Source organism: Lichenostomus cassidix, chromosome Z, assembly GCF_008360975.1.
Source record: "Lichenostomus cassidix isolate B80296 chromosome Z, HeHo_3.0, whole genome shotgun sequence".
In the NCBI taxonomy this organism is placed as follows: domain Eukaryota; kingdom Metazoa; phylum Chordata; class Aves; order Passeriformes; family Meliphagidae; genus Lichenostomus; species Lichenostomus cassidix.
The window spans coordinates 65,905,075-65,928,975 of NC_139511.1; the positions used below are offsets into that span (position 1 = coordinate 65,905,075).

At 43.2% G+C, this 23,901-nt stretch overlaps 1 protein-coding gene across 6 annotated transcripts in view; it reads right to left on the reverse strand.

The window, feature by feature from the left end:
• Window positions 1-23,901, reverse strand: part of UNC13B (unc-13 homolog B) — a 215,899-nt gene that overhangs the window by 79,460 nt on the left and 112,538 nt on the right. For 4 of the 6 annotated variants that reach the window (XM_085043297.1, XM_085043296.1, XM_085043295.1 and 1 more), the window contains 4 exons: window positions 7,648-7,694; window positions 3,256-3,334; window positions 1,473-1,547; window positions 620-839 (listed from right to left, as the gene is read on the reverse strand). In XM_085043297.1, coding sequence (XP_084899423.1) covers window positions 620-839; window positions 1,473-1,547; window positions 3,256-3,334; window positions 7,648-7,694 — 421 coding nt within the window. Of the gene's footprint in view, window positions 1-619; window positions 840-1,472; window positions 1,548-3,255; window positions 3,335-7,647; window positions 7,695-14,123; window positions 14,147-23,901 lie in introns of all 6 variants that reach the window. The other 2 variants (XM_085043292.1, XM_085043293.1) reach the window with 1 other exon arrangement.

A 23,901-nucleotide genomic window follows, 5' to 3' on the forward strand; every position in this document is an offset into this window, starting at 1 on the left:
TCAGCCCTAGGTCTCTAAAGTGATTCAGCCAAGCTGACCTACTGTTGAAAAGACAAAATGCCTTCCCAGGCTGCTGTTGGTACAGATAATCCAAGCTAAATCCATGAATTCTATTCCCTAAGCATGAACCCAGTGTTGCTCTAAAAAGCTTAAAACAGTGGCACAGACTTGATGGTTGGAACAAGCAATCTGACTGTAGTATCAGGACAGGGGGGATAGAACGTATTTTAGAATATTCAGCCTCATACCCTATTCACCCAGTCCACTCTTCCACACAGGATTTGTTGGCAAATACACCACCCGAGCTGACACAGAGCAAACAAAACAAAAAACCAACCAACCAACCAAAAAATCAACCAAAACCAAGAAACAGACATGAAAGAGTTAAGAATTAAACCTTTTTTTAACGAACATCAAGCACAATGCCACGAAGTTCTTCTGCACCAGTGGGGCTGTCCGTGCCCACATGGGGTATGTTCAGCCCAATGGCACCTTTCCAGAATACACACAGCAACTTTAACCACTGCAGCTTCACTGATCCCTGAGATACCAGCAATACATTTAGGAGGGCTCTGGCAACAACTTCTGGAACAGCCCCACTCCACTGGCCACTACTCACTCTGCAGGCAGTCAGCGTTGAGCAAGTCTTGGCACTTCTCGTGGCACTTGACCCCACACTCTCCGCAGCGCATTCCCTGCCGCGCGATGCCCCACAGCAGCCCCTCACACTCGTAGCAGTAGGTTGGAGTTGTGGCTGTCCACACCTCGAAGTTGTGTGGGGTTGTACAAGAGATGGGGTAAATTAAGGCTTGCAAGGTCTTCTTATAGACGTGAGATTTCTGAAAGGCAAGAGCACACGTAAAGCAACATACAGGAAGGTGATTGAGCCTATCTTTGCTGGTTAACACAAGAGCTTTACGGGAAAAGGCATGACCAGTGCAATAAAGCCACGCATTTGAGGTGGACAAATGCATCAAATTTTCACACACAGTTTCAGAGGACACACCTCACCTTCCAAAAATATCTCCCCAGGCATTTCAAAAATTGGAAGACAATAATTAATGTTTGTTGATATCTTGAATAAAGCAAGTTTCACACACTGCCTCTTATAGCAGACAGCACAGAAGGAAATGGTAAGATTACTGAGTTGAAGAAGTGTTTGGACAATGCCATCAGGCAGATGATGTGACTCTTGGGGTGCCCTATGCAGGATCAGGAGCTAGACTCAATGACCCTGATGGGTGACTCTCCAACTCAGCACATTCTGTGATCCTGTGTTTCTACATTTTTCAGGATTATATCGATACATTAAATACTATTTTTATGTGTTTAGATTCTTTAAACAAATTATACAGTAAGCTTTGTATCTGTATTTCTAGATACCTGTGAAGCTCACTCTGCATCTTAGAGAGCCAAATCCCTTTAATTTCCTTACTAAGAATTAAGACAAGCCAAGCAACCCTCCCACTTACCAGCTCTTCATCTTTGAGAGATGTTCTAGTGGCCATCGCTGAGGTAATTCCGGCTTTTCGGGACTGAACCAGTGACTAGGAAGGAAGAAATTTTTTTATTCACAACCACTATGTGCAAGTGCAATGGTTTTACATACCCAGAGATGTGAGTAAGGGGACTCTGTCATGCCAGACACCAAACCAGATATCTACTGCATTTAAGTTGGTTTGTTAAATGACTGCTCACATCTCAGTGGACTCAAATGTATACTTCTGAAGGGTCTCCAACTTGTTTCCATATGTCCATAATCAGTCTCTAGTAAATTTCTATTTGTTTCTCTGAGAGAACTGCCACAGAAACCTGGGTTCCCATCTCCACTTCCACATTCTGGGAGCAACAGTAACCGTTCTACTGTCTAAGGTCACGACAAAAGATTCATTTTTCTATATCTAACTTAATTCATATCCAAAAGGATATGATTTCATCAGCTTTACAACACATGCAACACCCCAAAATGTGACAGTAAAGAGGTTGCAAGTAACAAGGATAAAAGAAAGGGGAGTGAGTTGGGAGCAGAGGTTTGAATGTGACAGTGTATCACATTCATCAGCCATCACTGAACACAATGAACTGCATATTCCCCTCGAAGAAATGCCTTTCACATCATGCCAACACTACTTTGCAGCTGTGGACAGCACAGGGCAGTGTCTTTGCAGCACCTCACAGTGGCATACAAGGGATTTCTGCAGCCACTCCAGTAACATGAAGGCAGAGAAGGATATTTAAAGATGCTTTGAAATCATCCAATTCTATCAGTTTTGTACCATTTATGTTCTGCTTTATGCTGTTTCAAGAGAGACTAAAAAAGTTCATTCCAACAGTGATGGAGCAGGACAGAGTGCTGGATACGCATTCACTGCAATACTGCATGTTCAAAACATAAAGCAAAGAAGTAGAGGAGGAAATAAGGCAAAGTAAGGGTTTTTTTTCTGGTGAAGACTTGATGGATAGTCTTCACCTCCACTTACCATGGCCTGTGAAGAGAGATAATGAATGCATTCAAGGGAAGTAACACAAGTTAATGCCGTTATTGAAAAGATTCAAGATACAAGTTAGCTAGGCACATACCAAGCTGCCCTGGCATAAGCTGGCAGACAAAATTGTATGCATCTTTTCATATGAATTACAGGATATAGAAACTTTGGTCTTTCAGCTGTTACAGCATTTCTCTCAAGTATGAAATTGCTACGTGTACTGAATACAGCCAACAGAAAACCATTTGTCCTGCAGAAGCCTTATTTCACCATATCATACAAGCATATGAAAGTTGTCCTCATTACTCACTTGGTTCTCATGCTTCCTCAGTGCAGAAGTCTACTGGCAATATTGCAAATAGCTTTTAAAATCCAAGCACATATGCTCGTTTATCTATCCTCTGAAATTCCAACCTTCTGCCAAACCTCACATGGACGTTAAAACTTTCCCTAAGGTATGTGATTTTTAGCAAAACATTTTAAAATTATGCAGGCTTAAAAACAATCAAATATTTCATGTAGAAGAAAAAGGGATAAAGAACATGAAAAATACCTTAGTTCTGTCAAATGGATGTAATTGTCTACAAAACCATAGCTCATTCTCACTGAGATTTTTCAAGCACTACTCCCTAACCCTTTAGCACAACAATTAATTTAACAAAACACTTCAGCTTCTTGAAGTGACAATGGACACGCCCATATATCAAAAAAAGTAAAGCCAGCTGAACAAATGGCTGTGTGGTGGAATAGAAACAAACAAATCTCTTACCAGATCACTGACAAGTGGAATTGGCTTTTTTTTACGTAGATCAGGCATGCTATCGATGCCATAGAGACCACCTGCAGGCCTGGAAATTTAGGAGGAAAAGAAAATGAATTAATTTAGGGTTGAGAGGGGTGGAGAGGGGGTTGGTTTCCTGGAAGAAGGAAAAATAGCCAGAAGATTATACTTAAGAAAGTGTAAAGTTAATGCTTAAAACGATGAAGTGTTTATCTTTTTCACACGCAACAATCCAGACATTCCTGCGTGGTGGTGGTGGTTAGGAGGGAGCACATTGAAGAGGATCAGCCCAGGGGAAGGATGCTGCTATCCGTCTTCTGATTCTAGTCTAGAACACAATACCAGCCCTTGAGGTCTGTATAATTATTAAGAAAAACCTGACATCTGAGGAGAAAAGACAGAATTTTTATTTCGGTAAAAGAGACCATTTGTGGCGCTCAGCATTTCAAGCCATGCAGACCTGTACACACAAGAGATGGCATTTGCTGGCAGAAGTGACAATGGAGCAAAAGGGCCATTACTCCAGCAACAGTCAGAGTCTGATGAAATAAAACACTATAACCTGCTTCCCTCCTGACCAGACCAGCCTGGATAATTAATTATACCTGGATCCTGCCACTCACTGCTAACGCCACATGGATGTAACACTGTTCTTGAAGAAGGTCTGTCAATCCAACTTAAAGGCCCCCAGTAAATGCATCCATCTCTAAGGATTTTAGATAATGCTTTTTGCTAAAGCTGGAAACTGAGCACACACTTCTCTGCTGTGGCTTCCTCCCTGCAGTGAGCATACAGCCCAGCAGGCAAAAGCCACAATGCCTCTCAGTGTGTCTCTCACCTTGCCCATTTCCACTCTGCTCTCAGGCCTTGCTAACATTAAAAATACGGCTCCTGAGATCTTTTCCTTGATTACAGAGGCTGCAAAGGAATCCTCTGTCTCTCCATCCTTAGACATTTGTCTTCACTCCCTACCACTCTGGCTTACATGCTTTGGTATTTGTGTGATAAACTGGCTGCCAATTTCAACCTGGGTATTTTGTTGATTTGGTACAACATATCCAGTCAAAATGCTTTGCAGGAAAATTACAGGAAAAAGGAGTATGGGCCTAACTGTTCTTACAGACATAAAAACCACACATGGAGCTACCTTTCAAAACGTTCTAGGAAATCAAACTGCCACTACAACTTTGCGCATGCCATGAAAATTGGGAGGTTGGTAAATGACACGATGCAACCTGCAGCCGTCAGAAAGTAGGGCCTATTCAAACCCCCTTAAACACAGCCAAAAGTTAAAAAAAAACTCCCAAAACAACCAACCATACATCCAGTGCGACCAAACCTATACTAAAGCTTGAGAAAGGACAAGGATGTCACAAGACAGCCTAGCATGAGGCTGTGCCAAAGAGGAAAACAGCCCATTATTACAGAAATACGTGACAGAATTGTAATAGTAAAACTGACTTTTTTGATGAGGCGTAGGAGGGTGACATGTCCAAGCCACAGCTGAGCTGACAGCTGGTGCTAGCTGAACGAGCCTGGTGGGAAGGTGAGCAGTCATGTGTAACTGCAAGAGCCATGTCAGCTCTGCAGTTTTCCAGCAGTGCAGCTTTCCAACACTGGGAATCCTCACAGCACAGCCATGCTGTTTTTTACTGGAGGTTATAGTAATTTCCAGTAGAGAATTCCAGAAAAACTTTTTGACTAAGTCACACTGCAATAATCCCTTCTGAGTTACTACAGAAAAATCTCACACACATCAAGAAATAAGAAACATGTTTATATTGCCATATTTGTCTGCTGCCCCTAAGTTACAAAACCTTTCTGATACTAGTGGTGATGTTTTGGGGTAAAATAGGTGGCATGGAAGACTACTCATGATGCAAAGAATCCCAGGATTACTTAAACTACAACACAGCTTATTGATAAATTTTGGGTCAAGGATTTGTGTAAATCCCTTGAATTATGAAAGCAGATAAAAAATAGAAAGAGAGAGCCTATAATCAGAAAAGAAGCAACAAAATGGTCACAAGTAAAACTCCAGAGTTAATGCTCCTGCTAACAGTCTTTTCCTACATGATTTAAATTTTTTTTTCTAATTTAATTGAAAGAAAACTGTGATACTCTGATATTTCCCAGGAAAGAAAAAAAAACATTAAAATTGCATGCTTTATAAATTCAAGATGAGCCTATACAAATTACTGTGCTTGAGAAACAGTTCTAGTTACAACCTGGTTTGTTGCAAAATGCTTTTGATAGATTGAGGTTTATGGGAGTACCAGTGGTAAGCCAGGATGACAAATATATTTGAAAGGTGCTTGTATTCATCACTGAAAAGAGATGTCCTACAGAGTTACACACCCAGATGACCTGCTTTTAGCTTGTAAATATTAATAAATAAAAAAAATTCAACAATTCCTAATTTTCAAAAGTGTTGTGTTTTAGCTACCTCAGTCTCTTTATGCAAGCACAACTGCTACCCCACTTAATAAAATTACAGTGTTTGCACAGGCAGAAGAATTGACAGTGCCTCAAATATGCACAGTGTAGCTTTATATGTAATAGGGTAACTCTCTTCTGCAGTGAATGTAGTATTTATAGCATTATTATGGAGAGCTGTATTGAGGAGTGAATAGCGTTTCAGTAGGAGATGATTTGCACTAATAAATAAAAGATACAGATATGAGATATTACACCCACAGACTGATCCATAATGCCAATTGTACCTTTTTTTTGAAGTGATCTCTCCAAAGCCATTGATTACAGACAGAAAGCTACTGTTGCATTATACTGAAAATGAAAATAGCTTGAAGCATGTATTCATCTTTTAATACAAGCTGTATTACACAGAAGCTTCCATTAAATCTTGACAATCTAAGCAAGCTAAGGTGGTTTGCAGTGACAGAGGATGACTACTGCCTTCAAAGAACACCACAATCTTCATATTGAAAAACAACTCCAAACATAAATGCTTTCATATACTTTGAGGCTAATAAGCCAAAATATGGCTAAGGGTGGAATTAAAGGTTTACCACCCACAGCAGCCTTTTCTGGGAATCCCTTGCATGGGGGATACAGTGAGTATGAAAAACTTTTGTCAAAACTACATTAGCCAGACTGTTTAGTTGTATCTTGCACAGAGAGGAAAAAAATTACAGACTAGAGCAAACAATGCCTGGAACTGACAAAACACAGGTTTAAATGTTTCAGGACTGTAGGTGTATCAACCTTTCAGATCAGGAAATCCTTTTGTGTGCATGAACCAATAAACCAAGCTCATTGTCTCCTTGTTAAGGTAGGAGAAGGTGCTGTTTATAGTTACAACAAATCACCATCTCCTGCTGCTGCAAATTGCCCCTTCTCCAGCAGCCCATTCACTGAAGTCCTGGGCTCTTGGGAAAAGCAGGGGGTTGCTGGGCAGCTCCAGGCATCTGCAGGTGACACTCTGTGAGAATACCAACACCAGACAACAATGACTCCAAAAGCAGAAAGCCATATAATGAAGCCTCCAATTTAACTTCAAGTTTTATTAGGGAAGCTTTATTCAATAGTATGAGAATTAACTTAAGTGTGTAGCAAGCCAACCTCTGGCTGAGATTTCAGGGCAAATCTTGCTGCTGCTGACTGACAGCTCCTAATGGGTGCCCCACCACCAAACCGAATCGCCTTGATCGTGTACCAGGTACATAACCTGTAAAATGTGTCACTGTCTTTTTCCTGCCAGAGGATCCCAGGGAAGCTGTCGTGCTGGCACCTATTACTACAGAGTGTCATGCTGAAATTACAATCAGAATTTGTCTGCTTCATTTGCTGCACGTAGTGTGCTGTGGAGAGAATGCATGACTAGCTTCATCTGTGCAAAACAAGTATGATGGGCATTCCTTTAAAAATACAAATGGCAATAATTTCTAGAGTTAGTGCAGTTTTAACCACTACAAGGATTCGTTGCAAAGACAGAAGACTTCCCCAAACATATCTTCTTTGAAGAGCAAAAGACACCGAACTCTTTCAGAACTACTCTTTCCCCCTCTGCTGCTACCAGGGACTGATTCAGGAGAAAATACTTCATCCAGATCACTCTGAGGTGCCCAGTAGCAATAATTTAATGCTGCTACCATAAGCGCTTCCCACCATATTACGGATTATACACTGCAACAATAGCCTTGCTCTTAACCACAGATCTGGAAGAGCTGCAAAGCCCAGCTCCAGCTGCTTCAGAAGAGTCTGAAATATACAAGCAGCCTGGCCATAAGTAAGGTTTGACCACTTCATTACTTAATTCAAAACATCAAAAATGCTATTTTTACTTAGACTGAACTGCAGACCCCTAAAGTACACTGTAATTATAAACACAGGGATAAAAAGTTTCAAAATACCACTTACCCTCCTTTGAGCCACGGTGGTTTGGATGGATCAGCTTCATCTTGGCCCTGAAGTGGGGGAAGGTAAAAGAACAAGATGAAATTAGTTTCCAAAAGCACCAGAAAAAGTATTTGTATCGTACTCTGTGGAAAGGGTAACAGACCACACTGCATGCAGAAAAATGTATACAGAAACTTGTTCAAGCACCTCCAGTGACCAAGATGCCAAGATAAATCATACAGACACAGACAGACTATGCACTTTCATTGAACAGCTGTGACTGGAACCTGAAGAGCCTGTTCAGTGCAACTCCGCATTCAAAAGGCAGTCTTGAAGACCAACTTTTTATTTTTTTTCCAACTCCAATGAGATATTAGAGAGCTCCAGGCCACCACTTAATGTGAATGTGGTCATGATGAAGATGTTATTAATTAAAAGTCTTTGCATGAAATGTACAAATGACAGACTAACATGAACCTCTGTATAAACACTTCTGAGCTTTGCTCATGCTCTAGTGCAGATTTTTTTGTCCCCTAAGCAGAGAGGTCCCATTACAGCTTCATCCATTTATATGAAAGTATTTAATTTCCAGTAGGCATGAAACAAGGGCAACCACTTGCAGGTCAACTGGGATCCCACGGTGTGATGGAAAACACCACAGACTGCAAATGTGGGGATTCATATTTGTGAATTCAAACCATGTTCTTATGTTCATATTAGGAGTGATAATCATTTTACAGAGTGATGTTCTGCTTCAATGCAGATCTTCAGTGAACTGATCAGAAGTGATAACTAGTTAAACACTTGTAATGGACCTGGAAGAAACAAAAGGTTCTGGGTAAGGGGAAAATGGTAACCTGTAACTGCAAATCTCTTAGTTTCAGCTCACAGGTTGTATGCTCTCCTGCACTCCCTGAAAGGAATGCTGTTTTCACACAGGACTAAGCAAGTCATGATGACAACAGCTTAAACTCCAACCTCAGATAATCACATTTGCCAAGAGAATAAGGAGGCTGCAACTTGCACACAGTGAAAAAGAAAGTATTTCCAGCCATGGGACTCACAACATGAGAGTTGACAAAGTAAAGGAGCTCGAGTCAGGAAATAAGATCCAACTCGATGCAAGATGAAAGAACACAGCCCCAAAAGAAAGTTCTTTTTCCATTTTTTTTTTCTTCTGATCTGTGCTTTGGGTGAGCTGTGAAACCCCAGATTGTTCATAGTTGACAGACAAAGACTCCCAAGAAGAGGAAAAATAACCAAGGAAAAGGAGTTCTCTTTGAGGTATCAAGCTGAACAGAAGCAAAAGTGCAAACTTTGTATTTTTGAGTCCTACAACTTCAGGCATAGGCAGATTTAAAGACTACATATTAGTAATTTTCATTATTTAATGTTTAAACAGATTGAACAAAATAATGTTATCCATTATGGAATGGACAGGATCAGATAGGCCTGCATAGCAGAAAGGGGCCCAGACCCACAGTCCAGTACTGTGCACCTTTCCCCACAGTGGGAGCAGCACACCAGGCTCCACTAAGCTGTGCTTCCAAAACCCCTCAGCCTGAAACCTGCTCTTCCTCCTGAGAGATCTGAACCAGCTGCTGATCAAGAGAGATTTCATGAAGCAAATGCAACCAGATCCTTCTGAGCTCACATGGGAGAACATCTCTACCTTTGCATCTGAACATTTGGAAGAGCTATGGTTAGAAAGCAACACTGAAATGGACAAAGGTTCCATACTGGACTGAGCTTGACACCGACCGTTCAGCTGTGCTGAATGACAGAGAATGACAAACACAAATGTGGCAACACTGACAGGCAAATGCAATTAGTATAACAAACAAGTTGTCAGTCATTTTACCCAAGAAGCTAAATATTAGTGACTAATAGTTCAGACAGTAACAGACCACAAAACAGCATATTCACTGCAGACTGGAGACCACAAGAGCATCAAGAATCTGGGAAAAAGAGGGGGGGAAAAGATCCAAGAAAGGCTGTTACCTAGCTGAGCTATTTCCTACAGGCAACCATGAGTCAACAGAGAACAGCCAGGAACGTGGATGTGGGGTGGGCAGAAAGTATGATCAGGAAACAAACCTGCATCATCTCCCAGATTTGTGATGTGCAAAGTAAAATTTTCCAGGAGTTCCAGATAATTAAAATAAATTAGCAAAAGTATAATTTAGTTTTACCAAGTCTTTCAGGCATGCAAATAAAAAGAAAACAAGAGGCAGAGCTTCTCTAGGGTCAAGATTAAAAATCATCTGGAGATAATGACACAGAACAGAAGAAAGGGCTTTCAGTAAGTGGCAGTGTTGATACAGGACCAAAGCAGGTGATGGCTGTGTAAAAGCAGGAGTTATCAGCTGCTGAAAGCAAAGTAAGGAGCTAATTTGCTCCAGACAGCCTTCCCCGAGAAAATGCCAAGAGAACCACCACCTGACATGCATCAAACAAGAGCAGATGCCTTGAGACTGTAGAAGAATCAGTGCAGTACCCACAGTTAAGGTGTATGTGTGGAGGAAGGAAATGTGATCCAGATTAGTGTAGGACCATTACTGGCTTCAACAGCTTGAAAGGGTTCTGAGCAAACATGAAGGAAAGAATTAGGATGGAGGCTACTGAAAAACAGAAAAAGAAATATAACAGATATACTTCAATTTTGCAAACACTGTGGGTTTGTTTCACAAAACAACTATTTTTCTTTAACCATAAAGTTAATGATGAACTGAATTTTCATTTTAATAAAAAACTTTTGATGCAGTGCCATGTGACGTTAGTAAAGCCGGATAAGCTGAGGAGGAGGAAGGACCTTTCAGGTGGATAAACAAGTAACTGTAACTGAGCCAGCCATGGACAACGCAATAAGGAAGCTAGTGGGAGTAAGTAGGATCTGCTGATAAAATCTGGAAATGACAAACTCAGGAGAATTATTGATACTGAACGCATAGGTCCGGTGGAAAGAACTGATGGCAGTAAATACTGCAACAACAAGGTATTAAATACAGAACAAATGGCAAGGTCAGGTCAAAGCCCCAAAGGCTGCCATGAATTTGAGTACATAAAAGATGTTCCTCAGTGGACAAAAGCATGTGACAATGGATTTGAATGCTAGTCATCACACTGACCATAAGCCTCTAAGATACAGCCACGTAGGAAGAGAACATAATCCACAGAGTATGACCAATGAAATGCCTCCACAGAAGTAGAAGCATAAATGCCTTTGTACTGTGCTGGCAAGATTCCTTCAGAAAAAAATATGAAATCTCTTTATTTTGTATTTAAGTAAAAAAAAAAAATTCAAAGGAAAATGGCAAAAGCAGCTGGAGGATGTAAACACATTATAGGAGAAGGACAAAGCATCTTGTTTACTCTAGCAAAAAGAACCTTTTCCTGTGTTTGTTCAATAGGCAGGCAAATGGGAGAAGAACTGCAGCAAAACAGAGGATGAAAATTCAAAGTCATCTCACCATGACAGTTCTTTAGAAGCCTTGCACAAGGAGAAGCAGACACCAAACCTAACCAGTTCTAGAAGAAAGCTGGGAGGTTTATACATAAGGAAATGGCATAATACTGCACAGTCACCAAGAAGTCCTCTGCAGTCCCTTCCTGCACTGGCAGATGTAGTTAAAGAACCAGAGTAATCCACAGTTTGCACCCCGATGTGGGCAAGAACTCTTCATATATTCCTCCACATTTAAAGAAAGCAAGCAGCAACATTGTCCATCCAGACTGATTTACTGCAGGTGGAGAGTTTCCAACCCTCCAAACACAACACTTGCACCAGGACACAGCAGGGCTCCAGTAGCTGCCTTGGGACTTGTCACCAGCTGTGGTTTGCTCAAGTTCAGCCCGTGGCAGCAGCCTGACCTGGTCAGAGTCTGGGCAAACTGCAGGAACAACAGGCAGGTGAAAAGAGCACTGGAACAACTGTGGGAGTTTTTAGCACTGTCCTTCCCAAAACAAATGAGCGGGCAAAGGGAAAGCAGACATACTTAACACCCTGTCATCCAAATGCTGCATGTCACAGAAAGTGTTTTGCTGGCTTATGGTCTTCTCTGCACAGCTCTGTCACTTGATCTTCCCTTGAAAGCAGCCAGACCAGGCTGAATCTCAAATTTAATTTTTTTTAAATCTCCAGGAAGCATATAAGGGAGCACTGAAATGATGGAGAAACAAACACATAAATAAAAGAGGCCATCACATCCTTATTTGGCTCTTTTTTTATTTCTGATGCTGGTGGATGACATTTTTGTACCTACTGTCCAACAAATAGCTTCAGCTGGGGTAGTGCTTGTCACCCCTAGTACTGCAGTATACTCCCTCACAGTAAAGCTTGCAAAGCAGCTGCTAAAAGGTCTTCTCGAAATAATTAAAGTTTCTATCAACCAAGAACCAGTTAGCAAAACAATGCCAGTGGCAGAGCAGAATAAATTCAAAGCCCTGGATTAAACAAGGGAACTGACATGGTCACTTAAGGCAAAGTATTCAGTCACAGGGAAAGCAATGTTTGGTGAAGCCTAAAAAGGAAACAACAAGAGTTTTGCTTACTCAGGAAAAGCAGCAGCTAGGCTCATAAGTAATTTGAGACGTATTTAACAAGGCTGCAATTTCTAAATTTTGCAAATTCTCCTATACATAAGGAGATACTTTAATGGACAGAACAAACAATTATGTACTTCTATTTCACTGTGGAAGAGAAAGTCCATAAAATGGACAGCAGAACATTAAAAAAAAAAAAAAGGAAGAAATCACAAATTCTGGAGCAGCACAAGGAAAGGAAGAACATCCGCAGATCTGTTAGCCCTTCCTATAAATCTATCTCTCCACATAAAAGGCTTCCTAACAATGTAATTTTCCATCACATTTAAGCACTGTGCCTAGCACATTATCCTCTTAAAATATAAAACAGATGTAAAACATGTAAAGCTGCTTTATGCTGCTTTATTCAAACAGATAAAAAAAAAATCAACAGTGACTTTTTGTTTTGAAGATCATCCTAACTTGTATTCAAATATCATGTTTTATTATTAAACCTCAAACCCCTCAGTTAGATATAGGTTAATCTGAATCAGGCTAAAACAAAGAGCCAAATGTTTGTTTCACTGTCCAAATTAAACTTCTGGTCATGCCTAATTAGAGCATTTCTTCAGTGCCATTAACAGAGTCAGACTGAACTAAATCTTCCCAATTAAACGAGTCATTTTTGTGGTTCAATGTCTTCATTGACTCAAGCACGCTGCATTTTACATGGAAACCAAAGCTGCAACAAGTCAAGGGATTATTTTAAATTCATTCTGTATTCTGCAACAGCATCAATTTAATTAAGGACTGAAGAGCCCCTGAGGAAGCTCCTTCCACCTGATGTATCATCCAGTACCACTTTTCCAGCTGCCAGATGAGCAGTTTAAAGGAGGTTACGGTGGTTTTGCACTGAAGCCCAAAGAGCACTGAATTCAATACTGACACTTGACACCAGATATCTCTGCATTCCTGGAAAAGCATTAATGGACAGACATTTACCAGCAAGAATGAAACAAAACTGCCGATACGTGAGCCAATAAAGCTTAGAAATCAAACTCAAGGGATGACCATCTGCATGGAGGACAAAAATATGTGCACAGTTCAGCTTCTCCTGGAAGCAGGTTTAGCCTTATTCATACAGCTACGGGAGAGGGGGAAACACAGCAGGCACTGACTGCAGACAGCACAGAGTCATGAAAATAAAACAGTTATTATGTTTTATAGGATACAAACGCCTGTTATTTCTCTGCATGAGATGCACTTACTAACACAACTGTTGACAAAACGATTCTGCAGATCCTCCTAGGAGGAAAGAGTTACCTGTGGCCCACAGGGTAAGGGGCAGAGAGGTAGCCAGTCCATGAGTAGAAAGACAATAACTGTAGATATTAAGGGAAAAGTTTTGCCCCTACCATGGGGCACAGGGCTCTGTTCAAAGCAAAGTGACTACCTAGAAAGGCATGGGACCTGCAGAGGACCACCTTTCAGCATCCAGTCTTGCTTAACCTCACTGCTATAGCCCACAGATGTACTTTTGACTTTAACTGATGAAAGCGGACGAGCCAGACAGAGATGAAATGAAATAATATAACTGAAGAAAAATCTTGGTTTTTCTTGGTATAACTGAAGGCAATACTTGGTTTAAACAAGATTCATAGAGAAGAAGACTGGAAAAGACAAGATGAACAATTTATCCTCTGCTAAAGCAGTGCCTGTGCACATCACACACACCCCACAGAGCATCAAAGGATCCCAGCATTCATGTTTTCGTCTTTGTTTTCCTCTTTCCTCAAGGTCGTAGGCACTGAACAGACTCTTAACTCATACACAGCGTCCACAATGCCTCAGACAACCATGACATGCTAAACTGAATCTCAGTGCCTCAGCAGGAGCAATTGGCTACAGGAAGACAAGTCATGCACACACAGGGGGTTCAGAAAGAGATGCTGGTTACAAGGGACAACATGTACAACCTGAAGCTCTCCTCTACCTCCTTCTGCAAAGAAAAAAAAACAAAAAAAAAGAGAATAAGGAGAGGAACAAAAGTTAGTAGACCAGATTTCTGCCATGAGTTTTGTAAAATGATTTCAGAAATTGGGGTAAAGCTTTGCCCCAAGTTGATAACACGCTTGTGCAGCGGAGAGTTTTCCCATGTGCTTCCTGCGACTTGCACCAGTCAATTAATCTCTAACAGACAACCTTGAGTTAAAGTAATCAAATTTCATCCATAACTGCACATGCATTAAAACCTATGCTTTGAGAGCTCTTTTTAGAGTTACTGTTCCTGTTTCATTAACTGAAGAATTTTAAGTAATCTTAATATGGAATTGGAGCTGCCATTTATTATACAGGAAAAAACTTTGTATTTATTACAGAGAGGAACAAATTTGTTCCCCTCTCCCCCAGACTGCATCCACTGCCTACATCTGAAACATCCCCCCTGCTTCCCTCCTCAGCCCCTGTACATTTTGCCTGTACGAGGAAACTGGCAGCTCCCACGAAACACATTTTGCTTTTGCAAATACCATAATGCAGAGAGATATTTTCTGGGTTTATACATCTAGGCAATTTTCCTCCGAGCAAAAAAAAATCCAGAAGCCTCCTACACTAAATCTCATGTTTATGGATAGGCAATTTCAAGGCTAGTAAAGTTACATGAGAGTCATACTCAAAACTTCCGGTACAGACGTGATATTTTTTAAGTCTTCCAATCAGATAATTCTCTATCTGCACAGAAGAATCATATTACTCATTTGTGTATGAAAGATGGAGGGGAAGGAATATCTTCATGGCAACAGGAGACACTCAAATTGGTTTAAAAGCAAAAATAGTTTTTGAAGTTACTGTCTATACGGGTGTAATTACAGACATGCAATCACTAAGACAGGAAAATAGAGAAGCTATTTTAATTCAATTGCTAAGGAGAAGTCAAATTACTTTAGCAAACGAAGTGCTGGCTTGTAGCTAAAATAAAAACCCTACTTTCCACCTTAAGACAGGCCTGCATGGGTGCACATTAGGGAAGAAAGCCTCTGGACCAACCCTGCAGATTTTTCCTTTGGAGCTAAAGGAGTGAAAATCACAAGCAGCAGGATGCTGCAGCCACCAGTGTGGCACTAGTGCTGTGTTTTGACAGTCAGCTTTGCACAGACCTGCTGACCTGGAGAAACTGAGGAAACTTGGGGTCCCTTCCAGACTCAGATGGGAATATGTTTTGTTGGGCACAGACCCTTCTCACTGTTCTCCTCTAAAGTAATCTTCTGTACCATCTTCCTTCCTGTCCTGTTTGGCTAAGCAAAACCTTCTCACCTAGACAGACACAATTCCACTTCAAGCCCTCTGGTTTTGTCCTTCTTTTTACAGTCACCCCAAGCCCTTCCAACCCAAGCCAAATCTCTCCCAGCTTGGTCCCTGGGGTTGTTTCAGTGCATCTCAGGCAGATCCAGACCTCCCTCATTCCCAGGCTTTTAATTCCTTCGCATTTGAACTCTATTCCTTCCTGGAATCTCCTGTGGAGTCTCGGAGCGCAGAAGATGCAGAAGACCTGGACTCGTGTCCCCTCTCAGGTCTGCTGTGGCTCTCAAGTCACGTCGAGCAGGGAAGCCCTGCTTTTAGCCCCCGGCTGGAAAACACTGAGGACAGATGGAGTCTCTGGCAGTGCAGCAGCTCAACAGTAGCAAGCTACCAGTGAGCATATGCAAACTACACATTTTTCAAAAGCATATTCCCTTCGCTCATTTGGCGTTGATTTTCCACAGAAAATTCCTTGACACCGGCTAGCACTGCCAAATTTTAGGACCTCAGGGCACTAGAGCTTTTTAAATATAGGTCAAACTTATTTTTGTACAAACACAAAGCAATAAGTCTCACATTACACTAATTTTTTGATAATTAAAAAAGACCAAAAATCCACAACAAAGTATTTTGGCTTAAAATCCATACATATCTTTGATTTCTGAGGCCCATCAGTTTAAGGCTGTTAGGGACAGTTTCAGGCCAAATGTAAAATTTGGCAAAACTCTAAGTAACTGCATAGTACATAGATTTAATATCTTGAGTCTCATTACAGCATGTGCACTCGCAGCTTCATCAGTGGTGACTAACTTGATTAAACCCTGATCACAAAATTCTTTCACCATTTCACTTTCAAGCAGTTACCTTAAATCTCCAGAAATCTCTACCATTTTAGGGCTTTTCTTTAAACAAATTCAAAGTATCATTATCTTCATTTACAATTTTTTTTTTTTGCTTTTTCTCAAATTCAAACTTTTAAAGCCTCCTCAGATTTTCAGGGGGTCTTTTATTTTTTTCTCTTTTCACTTCCAGTTAAACACAGCAATTATTTATATGCATCTGCCAAGTTCCATGTTCTTCCAGTAATTTGCATCTGTGTACAACTATAAATAATTTAAACCTCTATGCCAGTGCATCATCTCTGATTCACCAAAACATGCATATTTACCAACACCTTCAAACTTATCTTCCATTCCTTTGCTGGAGGTTGCTGCCAAACGTATTTAAGAAAGTACCTTGAACTGAACTTTCAAGCAAACATGAGTAACACAGTGGTTCATGTTCAGAACCAAAAAACAGCTGCAGAATTGGGTTTTCAGTGGACCTTATCTGGGAACTGAAAAGCTATAAACAACAAATTACATTTTTAAAGTAAGACACAAACACTCATCTACAGCTGGGAAAAAAAGCAAACCAGCAACATTTCATTGCATTCCAGGTATGATGATTTTTCCAAAGGAAGAAAATAAAAGCTTGGGTTAAACTGAGTACATTGAAACAGGACATAAAACTGCAGCTTCCCTTTCTTGCTGCAACAACACTATTTCAGAAGAGTCACAGAATCACAGGATGGTTTGTGTTGGAAGAGACCTTAAAGGTCATCTGGTTCCAACTCTTTCCCTGTCTAGTTTTCAGGGTATGGGCTGTTTGGCTTCCTGGCATCTCCAGGGTTTTTTCCCCGAGGTCTCTCTTTTCTTATCCTTTACCCGTTTTTTTCCATCACCTTTGACTCCTTTGACTCCCTCTGTCTCTCAGAGCACATTTCCTGCATCGTGACTTCATCACATACTTATTTTTATAGCTTCAAGTACCAAATCTACCGTATAGATCCACCTTTACAGGAGCAGCACACAAGTGCCATCAACTTTTTGTCACATCACTAGACAATGTTCAGGAGAACTGAACCAGGGAGGATCAGAAATCCCAATTCACCCCGGAGAGAGATCTAAGGTACAAAGCCCAGCTCTGTTTCTCCTCCCCCTTAACTGTTTTGGCTACTTCCTGCCTTGTGAACAAGCCTGTGCTGCTCAAACTCTGCTGAGATGAGCAGCTTCCTCTCACATTCAGAAACAGGCTATTTCAGTACTTTTGCTGTACTGTGGCAAATGCTAATCCAAACCACTGTCTGTTCTGTCAGGTTCTAAAATTAGGACATATGTCCAGGACTTGAGCACTACACAAACACTACAATTAAAAAAAAAAAAGTATCTGTGCCAAGCCCACTAACAAATCCCAGTGCTTCCCTCATAAAAAACTTACTGTTTGAGCCAACTCTATACTAAAGACCTTGTACAAAATAAGAAAGCAGACAGCTGATTACCAGCTTTATGATCTGCATAACTTGAGAAGATCACTAGAACAGAAATCAAATACGGGTTGACAGATTGTTTCTTCACAGTGAAAGCACAGACACTGGAAAAGCACTTGGCATTAGATGACTCCTCCAGTGGGGAGAGGAGCCCTGTGATTATCCTGACCAGCTTTCATGACTGCAAGAAGAGTGAACGCAGTATTTGATACAAGGAAGTTCACAACACGTATGTGAAGATTTCAAGCTGCAGTTTAAAAAACTTCCACTCTTGAAACAAAGCCTCTTTCCTTAACTGTGTAGTGACTTCCAGAGATGACACTCAGAGAGCCTTCTCACTGCCTGGAGAGGGAGAGGGAAGATGGACCTACCCTTCTACTTTAGGTTCTGTTTTATCAAATCAAGGCCTATCAAAACATGTCCCAGCAAAAGATGCTGGTCAGCTCTATCTCCCACATCCTCAGGAAATGGTTTAGCAGTACCACTCCACCGCTGTATCACCTCACATCCTCTGTGGTCACACATTTCACTATCTGTGCTGACAATGAGGGATGTGATTCCACAGAAACAAAAAAATTTTCATCTTATGGACAAGTTATGGCAACAATATCAAAGTAGAAGTCTCAACTTTTAAATTTTTTTACTATTATGATTATTAGTATTTTCTTTATTGTTTTTAAAGGTGTCTACTAGGATAACATCTTGCAGTGATTAAACACTGAGAACTCTCACTTTGTGATGGAGTCACTTGAAGTCTAGATCTACTCAACTCACAAAACTGCCAATCTGGCTACTTATAGCTCAAATGCACACTTTGTTATCACATGTCTTAGTGTCCTAGGTTGGAATATTGATGTAGTTAAGTATTCTATTACCACCAGCTGTGGGCCATTAGCTGCTATCACCCACTCGGATGACAGGCAATGGGCCATCCGTTAGCTATTATCACTTGCTAATGACCCACCCCGCATGACAGGCAATGGGCCATCAGGGACCCACCGTGTGACTCATGGACTTATCTCATCCCATTGTGGGATGCTCTGCCCAGGAGGGAGGAGCCAGGTGTTCCCACCTGGATGTAACCTGGCCTTGGAACTGCCTGAGCTAGCCCTGTCTACTGGGTTCCCAGAGGACGAGAGCTACCACTGGATCTTCAGCTGGAGACTAGACCTTCACAGGATCACCACTTCAACTGGACTACTTCAGTTTGACTGCTACTACCACCCTAACAGGGTGTTAGGTTGTATCTGACTTTGTCAGTGCTTTTCCTTGTATTATTTCACTTATTTTTAATTTCAATCTTGACTTGTGATCTCCCACTGGTTTGTTTTCAAACCAACACATATTTTGGCGCCCAACGTGGGGCATGACCTGGGGAAACTCAGAAATCCTAGCACCATGATGCTCAGCTTATCTATATGGGTATTGTATCTCGCTCTCTATATTTTTCCTCAAATGGGATACTATCTGCCTGTCATATTGCTCCTGTTGCGACCAGGGAATGGCATGAGAATTGCTCTATTGGTTTATTATGCCTATGGCATGGTTACCTGTGAGGCAATGAACACCATTCGTTATATATACTCGACTTTGTCTGCCTGGCCTAACCTGAGCTGCTTCGTCTGGGACCTCCTCAGCAATCGCACCCAGCCTTTGGGGCTAGGAAGAGAGAGCGGTTTCTTCCAACATTTCAGGTCAGGCACAGCCGTCCTTGACAATATTGAGTTCTCCCTGGATGCTAAGGATGGCATAATCTTCCTGTCAGTTCTGTTTTCTTTTTTCTCTGCGACCAGCACCGTGTACCTCATGCTGAAGATCAGAACAATATTTTGTCTTCTTGAGGAGCAGAAACAAAGCAAATCAGAACAGCTGAAGCCCGTAGCAGTTGCCCCCGTCCAGAAAAAGAAATCAAAGAGCAAATCAGTCCGCATAGCGACTGATGGGGATGCGGCAGGACCATCTCACCAAGCAGAAGAGACAGAGCCGGAGATCATCACTCGCTCTCTATCCCTGGGGGAGCTGCGGGACCTACGGAGGGAATTCACCCGGCAGGCGAATGAGTCCATCTTGACCTGGCTGCTCCGTATCTGGGATGCCGCAGCTAACGACACCATTCTGGATGGAAGTGAGGCCAGGCAACTGGGATCCCTGTCCCAGGATGTGGTTATTGACCAGGGGATTGGGAGAACCCAGGAAACTCTCAGCCTCTGGCGGCGATTGCTGGCGAGTGTACGGGACAGATACCTCTGCAAAGAAGACCTCCAGATGCACCAGAGAAAATGGAATACAATAGAACAAGGTATCCGATGCCTGAGGGAATTGGCCGTACTAGAGATCATTTTCTCGGACAACGAGAGATTCCCCAAGAGCCCAGATAACGTCCAGTGCACTTCACAAAGGTGGCTAAGATTCGCGCGGCTCGGACCAGAGATATACTCTCGTTACCTGGCAACACTGCAGTGGAGGGAAGGCGAAGACCAGGTGGGCATGTTAGCAAACAAACTGAGAATCTACGAGGACACTGTCACCGCTCCACTACGTACCCAGGTCTCATCAGTGGAAACAAACCTGGCCGAGCAAGTCCGGAGCTTGATTGAAGAGAATCAGAAACTAAGGAAAGAGCTCAAAGAAGGAATTTTCCATGTCACACCGAAACCAACCAGAGTCTCTGCCATCAGGAGCAGACGTCCCCCAGCCAGGGAAAGAAGACAAACCCCGCGACGTGACCTCTGGTTTTTCCTTCAGGAGCATGGGGAAGACATGAGAAAGTGGGATAGGAAACCCACCTCCTCCTTAGCAGCCCGGGTACGTGAATTGAAAACAGAAACATCCACGTCAGGAGGCTCATCTAGGTACAACACTGCCCCAGTCTCTTGTGGACAGAACCCCCGACAGAATGGAAGTGATAATATGACTGATCCTCTTGAAGGGACCTCAGGAACACATTTACAGGAGAAGAACATTGTGCACCAAAAACAGGATTAGAGGAGCCCTGCCTCTAGCCAGGTAGAGGAAAGGGATAACCGGATCTATTGGACTGTGTGGATCCGATGGCCTGGCACGTCTGACCCACAAAGATACACGGCTTTGGTTGACACCGGCGCTCAGTGCACCCTGATGCCATCCAGGTATGTGGGGACCGAACCCATTTCTATTTCTGGGGTGACAGGAGGATCCCAGCAGCTGACTGTACTGGAAGCTGAAGTGAGTTTAACTGGGAATGAGTGGCAGAAACACCCCATTGTGACTGGTCCAGACGCCCCATGCATCCTCGGCATAGATTATCTCAGGAGTGGATATTTCAAGGACCCAAAGGGACATCGCTGGGCTTTTGGGATAGCAGCTGTAGAGACAGAAGACATAAGACAACTGAATACCCTGCCTGGTCTCTCAGATAACCCGTCTGCTGTAGGACTACTGAGAATTGAAGAACAGCGGGTACCAATTGCTACAGCAACAGTGCACCGCCGGCAATACCACACTGACAGAGACTCTGTGGCCCCCATCCATAAGATGATTCGGGATCTGGAGAGCCAAGGGGTGGTCAGCAAGGCTCACTCACCCTTTAACAGCCCTATCTGGCCGGTGCGTAAGTCCAGTGAAGAATGGAGACTGACAGTGGATTACCGTGGCCTGAATGAAGTCACACCACCACTGAGTGCTGCTGTACCGGACATTTTGGAACTTCAGTATGAGCTGGAATCCAAGGCAGCAAAGTGGTATGCGACCATTGATATTGCCAATGCCTTTTTCTCCATTCCTCTGGCAGCAGAGTGCAGGCCTCAGTTTGCTTTCACCTGGAGGGGTGTGCAGTACACATGGAACCGACTGCCCCAGGGGTGGAAGCACAGTCCCACCATCTGCCATGGACTGATCCAGGCGGCACTGGAAAAGGGTGAGGCTCCAGAACATCTGCAGTATATTGATGACATCATTGTGTGGGGGGACACAGCAACGGAAGTATTTGGGAAAGGAGAGAAAATCATCAGAATTCTCCTGGAAGCCGGTTTCGCCATCAAGAAGAGCAAAGTCAAGGGACCTGCCCGAGAGATCCAGTTCCTGGGAGTAAAGTGGCAAGATGGACGGCGTCAGATTCCTTCTGAGGTCATCAATAAGATCATCGCGATGTCTCCACCAACCAACAAGAAGGAGACACAAGCCTTCCTAGGCGCCATAGGCTTTTAGAGAATGCACATCCCTGAGTACAGCCAGATTGTGAGTCCTCTCTACCTCATAACCCGCAAGAAGAATGATTTCCACTGGGGCCCTGAACAGCAGCAAGCCTTCACCCAGATCAAACAGGAGATCGCTCATGCAGTAGCCCTGGGACCAGTCAGGACAGGACCAGAGGTAAAAAATGTGCTTTACTCTGCAGCCGGGAGCCATGGTCTGTCCTGGAGCCTTTGGCAGAAGGTGCCTGGCGAGACCCGAGGTCGACCACTGGGATTCTGGAGTCGAAGTTACAGAGGGTCTGAAGTCAACTACACTCCCACCGAGAAAGAAATCTTGGCAGCTTACGAAGGAGTCCAAGCCGCCTCAGAGGTGATCGGCACAGAAACACAACTTCTCCTTGCACCCCGACTGCCAGTGCTGGGGTGGATGTTCAAGGGACGGGTTCCCTCTACCCACCATGCCACTGATGCTACGTGGAGCAAATGGATTGCCCTCATCACACAGCGCGCCCGTATTGGAAACCCGAATCGCCCTGGGATTCTGGAAATTATAACAAACTGGCCTGAAGGTGAGACTTTTAAATTATCTTCAGAAGATGCAGAGGAGCAAGTAGCACGTGCCGAGGAAGCACCCCCGTATAACGAGCTGCCGGAGAGTGAAAGACGCTATGCCCTCTTCACCGATGGTTCCTGCCGAATTGTTGGCGCAGATCGGAGATGGAAAGCTGCAGTATGGAGCCCCACACAACAAGCTGTACAGGCTACCGAGGGACAAGGTGGATCGAGTCAGGTCGCAGAGCTTAAAGCCATCCAACTGGCTTTGGATATTGCCGAACGAGAGAAATGGCCAAGGCTTTATCTCTACACCGACTCTTGGATGGTAGCCAATGCACTGTGGGGATGGTTAGATCGCTGGAGAAAGGCTAACTGGCAGCGCAGAGGAAAACCCATCTGGGCCGCTGAGATTTGGCAGGACATCGCCGCCCGGGCAGAAAAGCTGACCGTGAAAGTTCGACACGTGGATGCACATGTACCCAAGAGTCGGGCTAATGAAGAGCATCGTAACAACGAGCAGGTGGACCGAGCTGCCAAGGTGGAAGTGTCACAGGTGGATCTGGACTGGCAGCACAAAGGGGAATTATTTCTAGCTCGTTGGGCCCATGATGCCTCTGGTCATCAAGGGAGAGATGCGACATACAGGTGGGCTCGTGACCGAGGGGTGGACCTGACCATGGACAACATCTCACAGGTCATCCACAGCTGTGAGACTTGCGCTGCAATCAAACAGGCCAAGCGGGTGAAGCCTCTGTGGTATGGTGGACGATGGTCAAAGTACAGGTATGGGGAAGTATGGCAAGTTGACTACATCACACTTCCCCAAACCCGCCAAGGAAAGCGCTACGTGTTGACCATGGTGGAAGCAACCACAGGATGGTTAGAGACCTACCCTGTGCCTCATGCTACTGCCCGGAACACCATCTTGGGTCTGGAAAAGCAAGTCCTGTGGAGACATGGTACCCCTGAAAGAATCGAGTCTGACAATGGAACCCATTTCAAGAATGGCCTCATACGCACCTGGGCTAGAGAACACGGAATTGAATGGATATACCACATCCCCTATCATGCACCAGCTGCTGGGAAAGTTGAACGGTGCAACGGAATACTTAAGACAACTTTGAAGGCACTTGGCGGGGGAACCTTCAAAAATTGGGAACTGAACTTAGCAAAGGCCACCTGGATGGTTAACACAAGGGGTTCTATCAATCGAGCTGGTCCTGCCGAGTCCGAACCTTTGCACACAGTGGATGGAGATAAAGTCCCTGTGGTACACGTAAGAGGTTTTTTAGGAAAGACTGTTTGGATTAGTCCCACCTCAGGGAAAGGCAAACCCATCCGTGGAGTGGTTTTTGCCCAAGGACCTGGTTATACTTGGTGGGTGATGAAGGCAGATGGGGAAACCTGTTGTGTACCACAAGG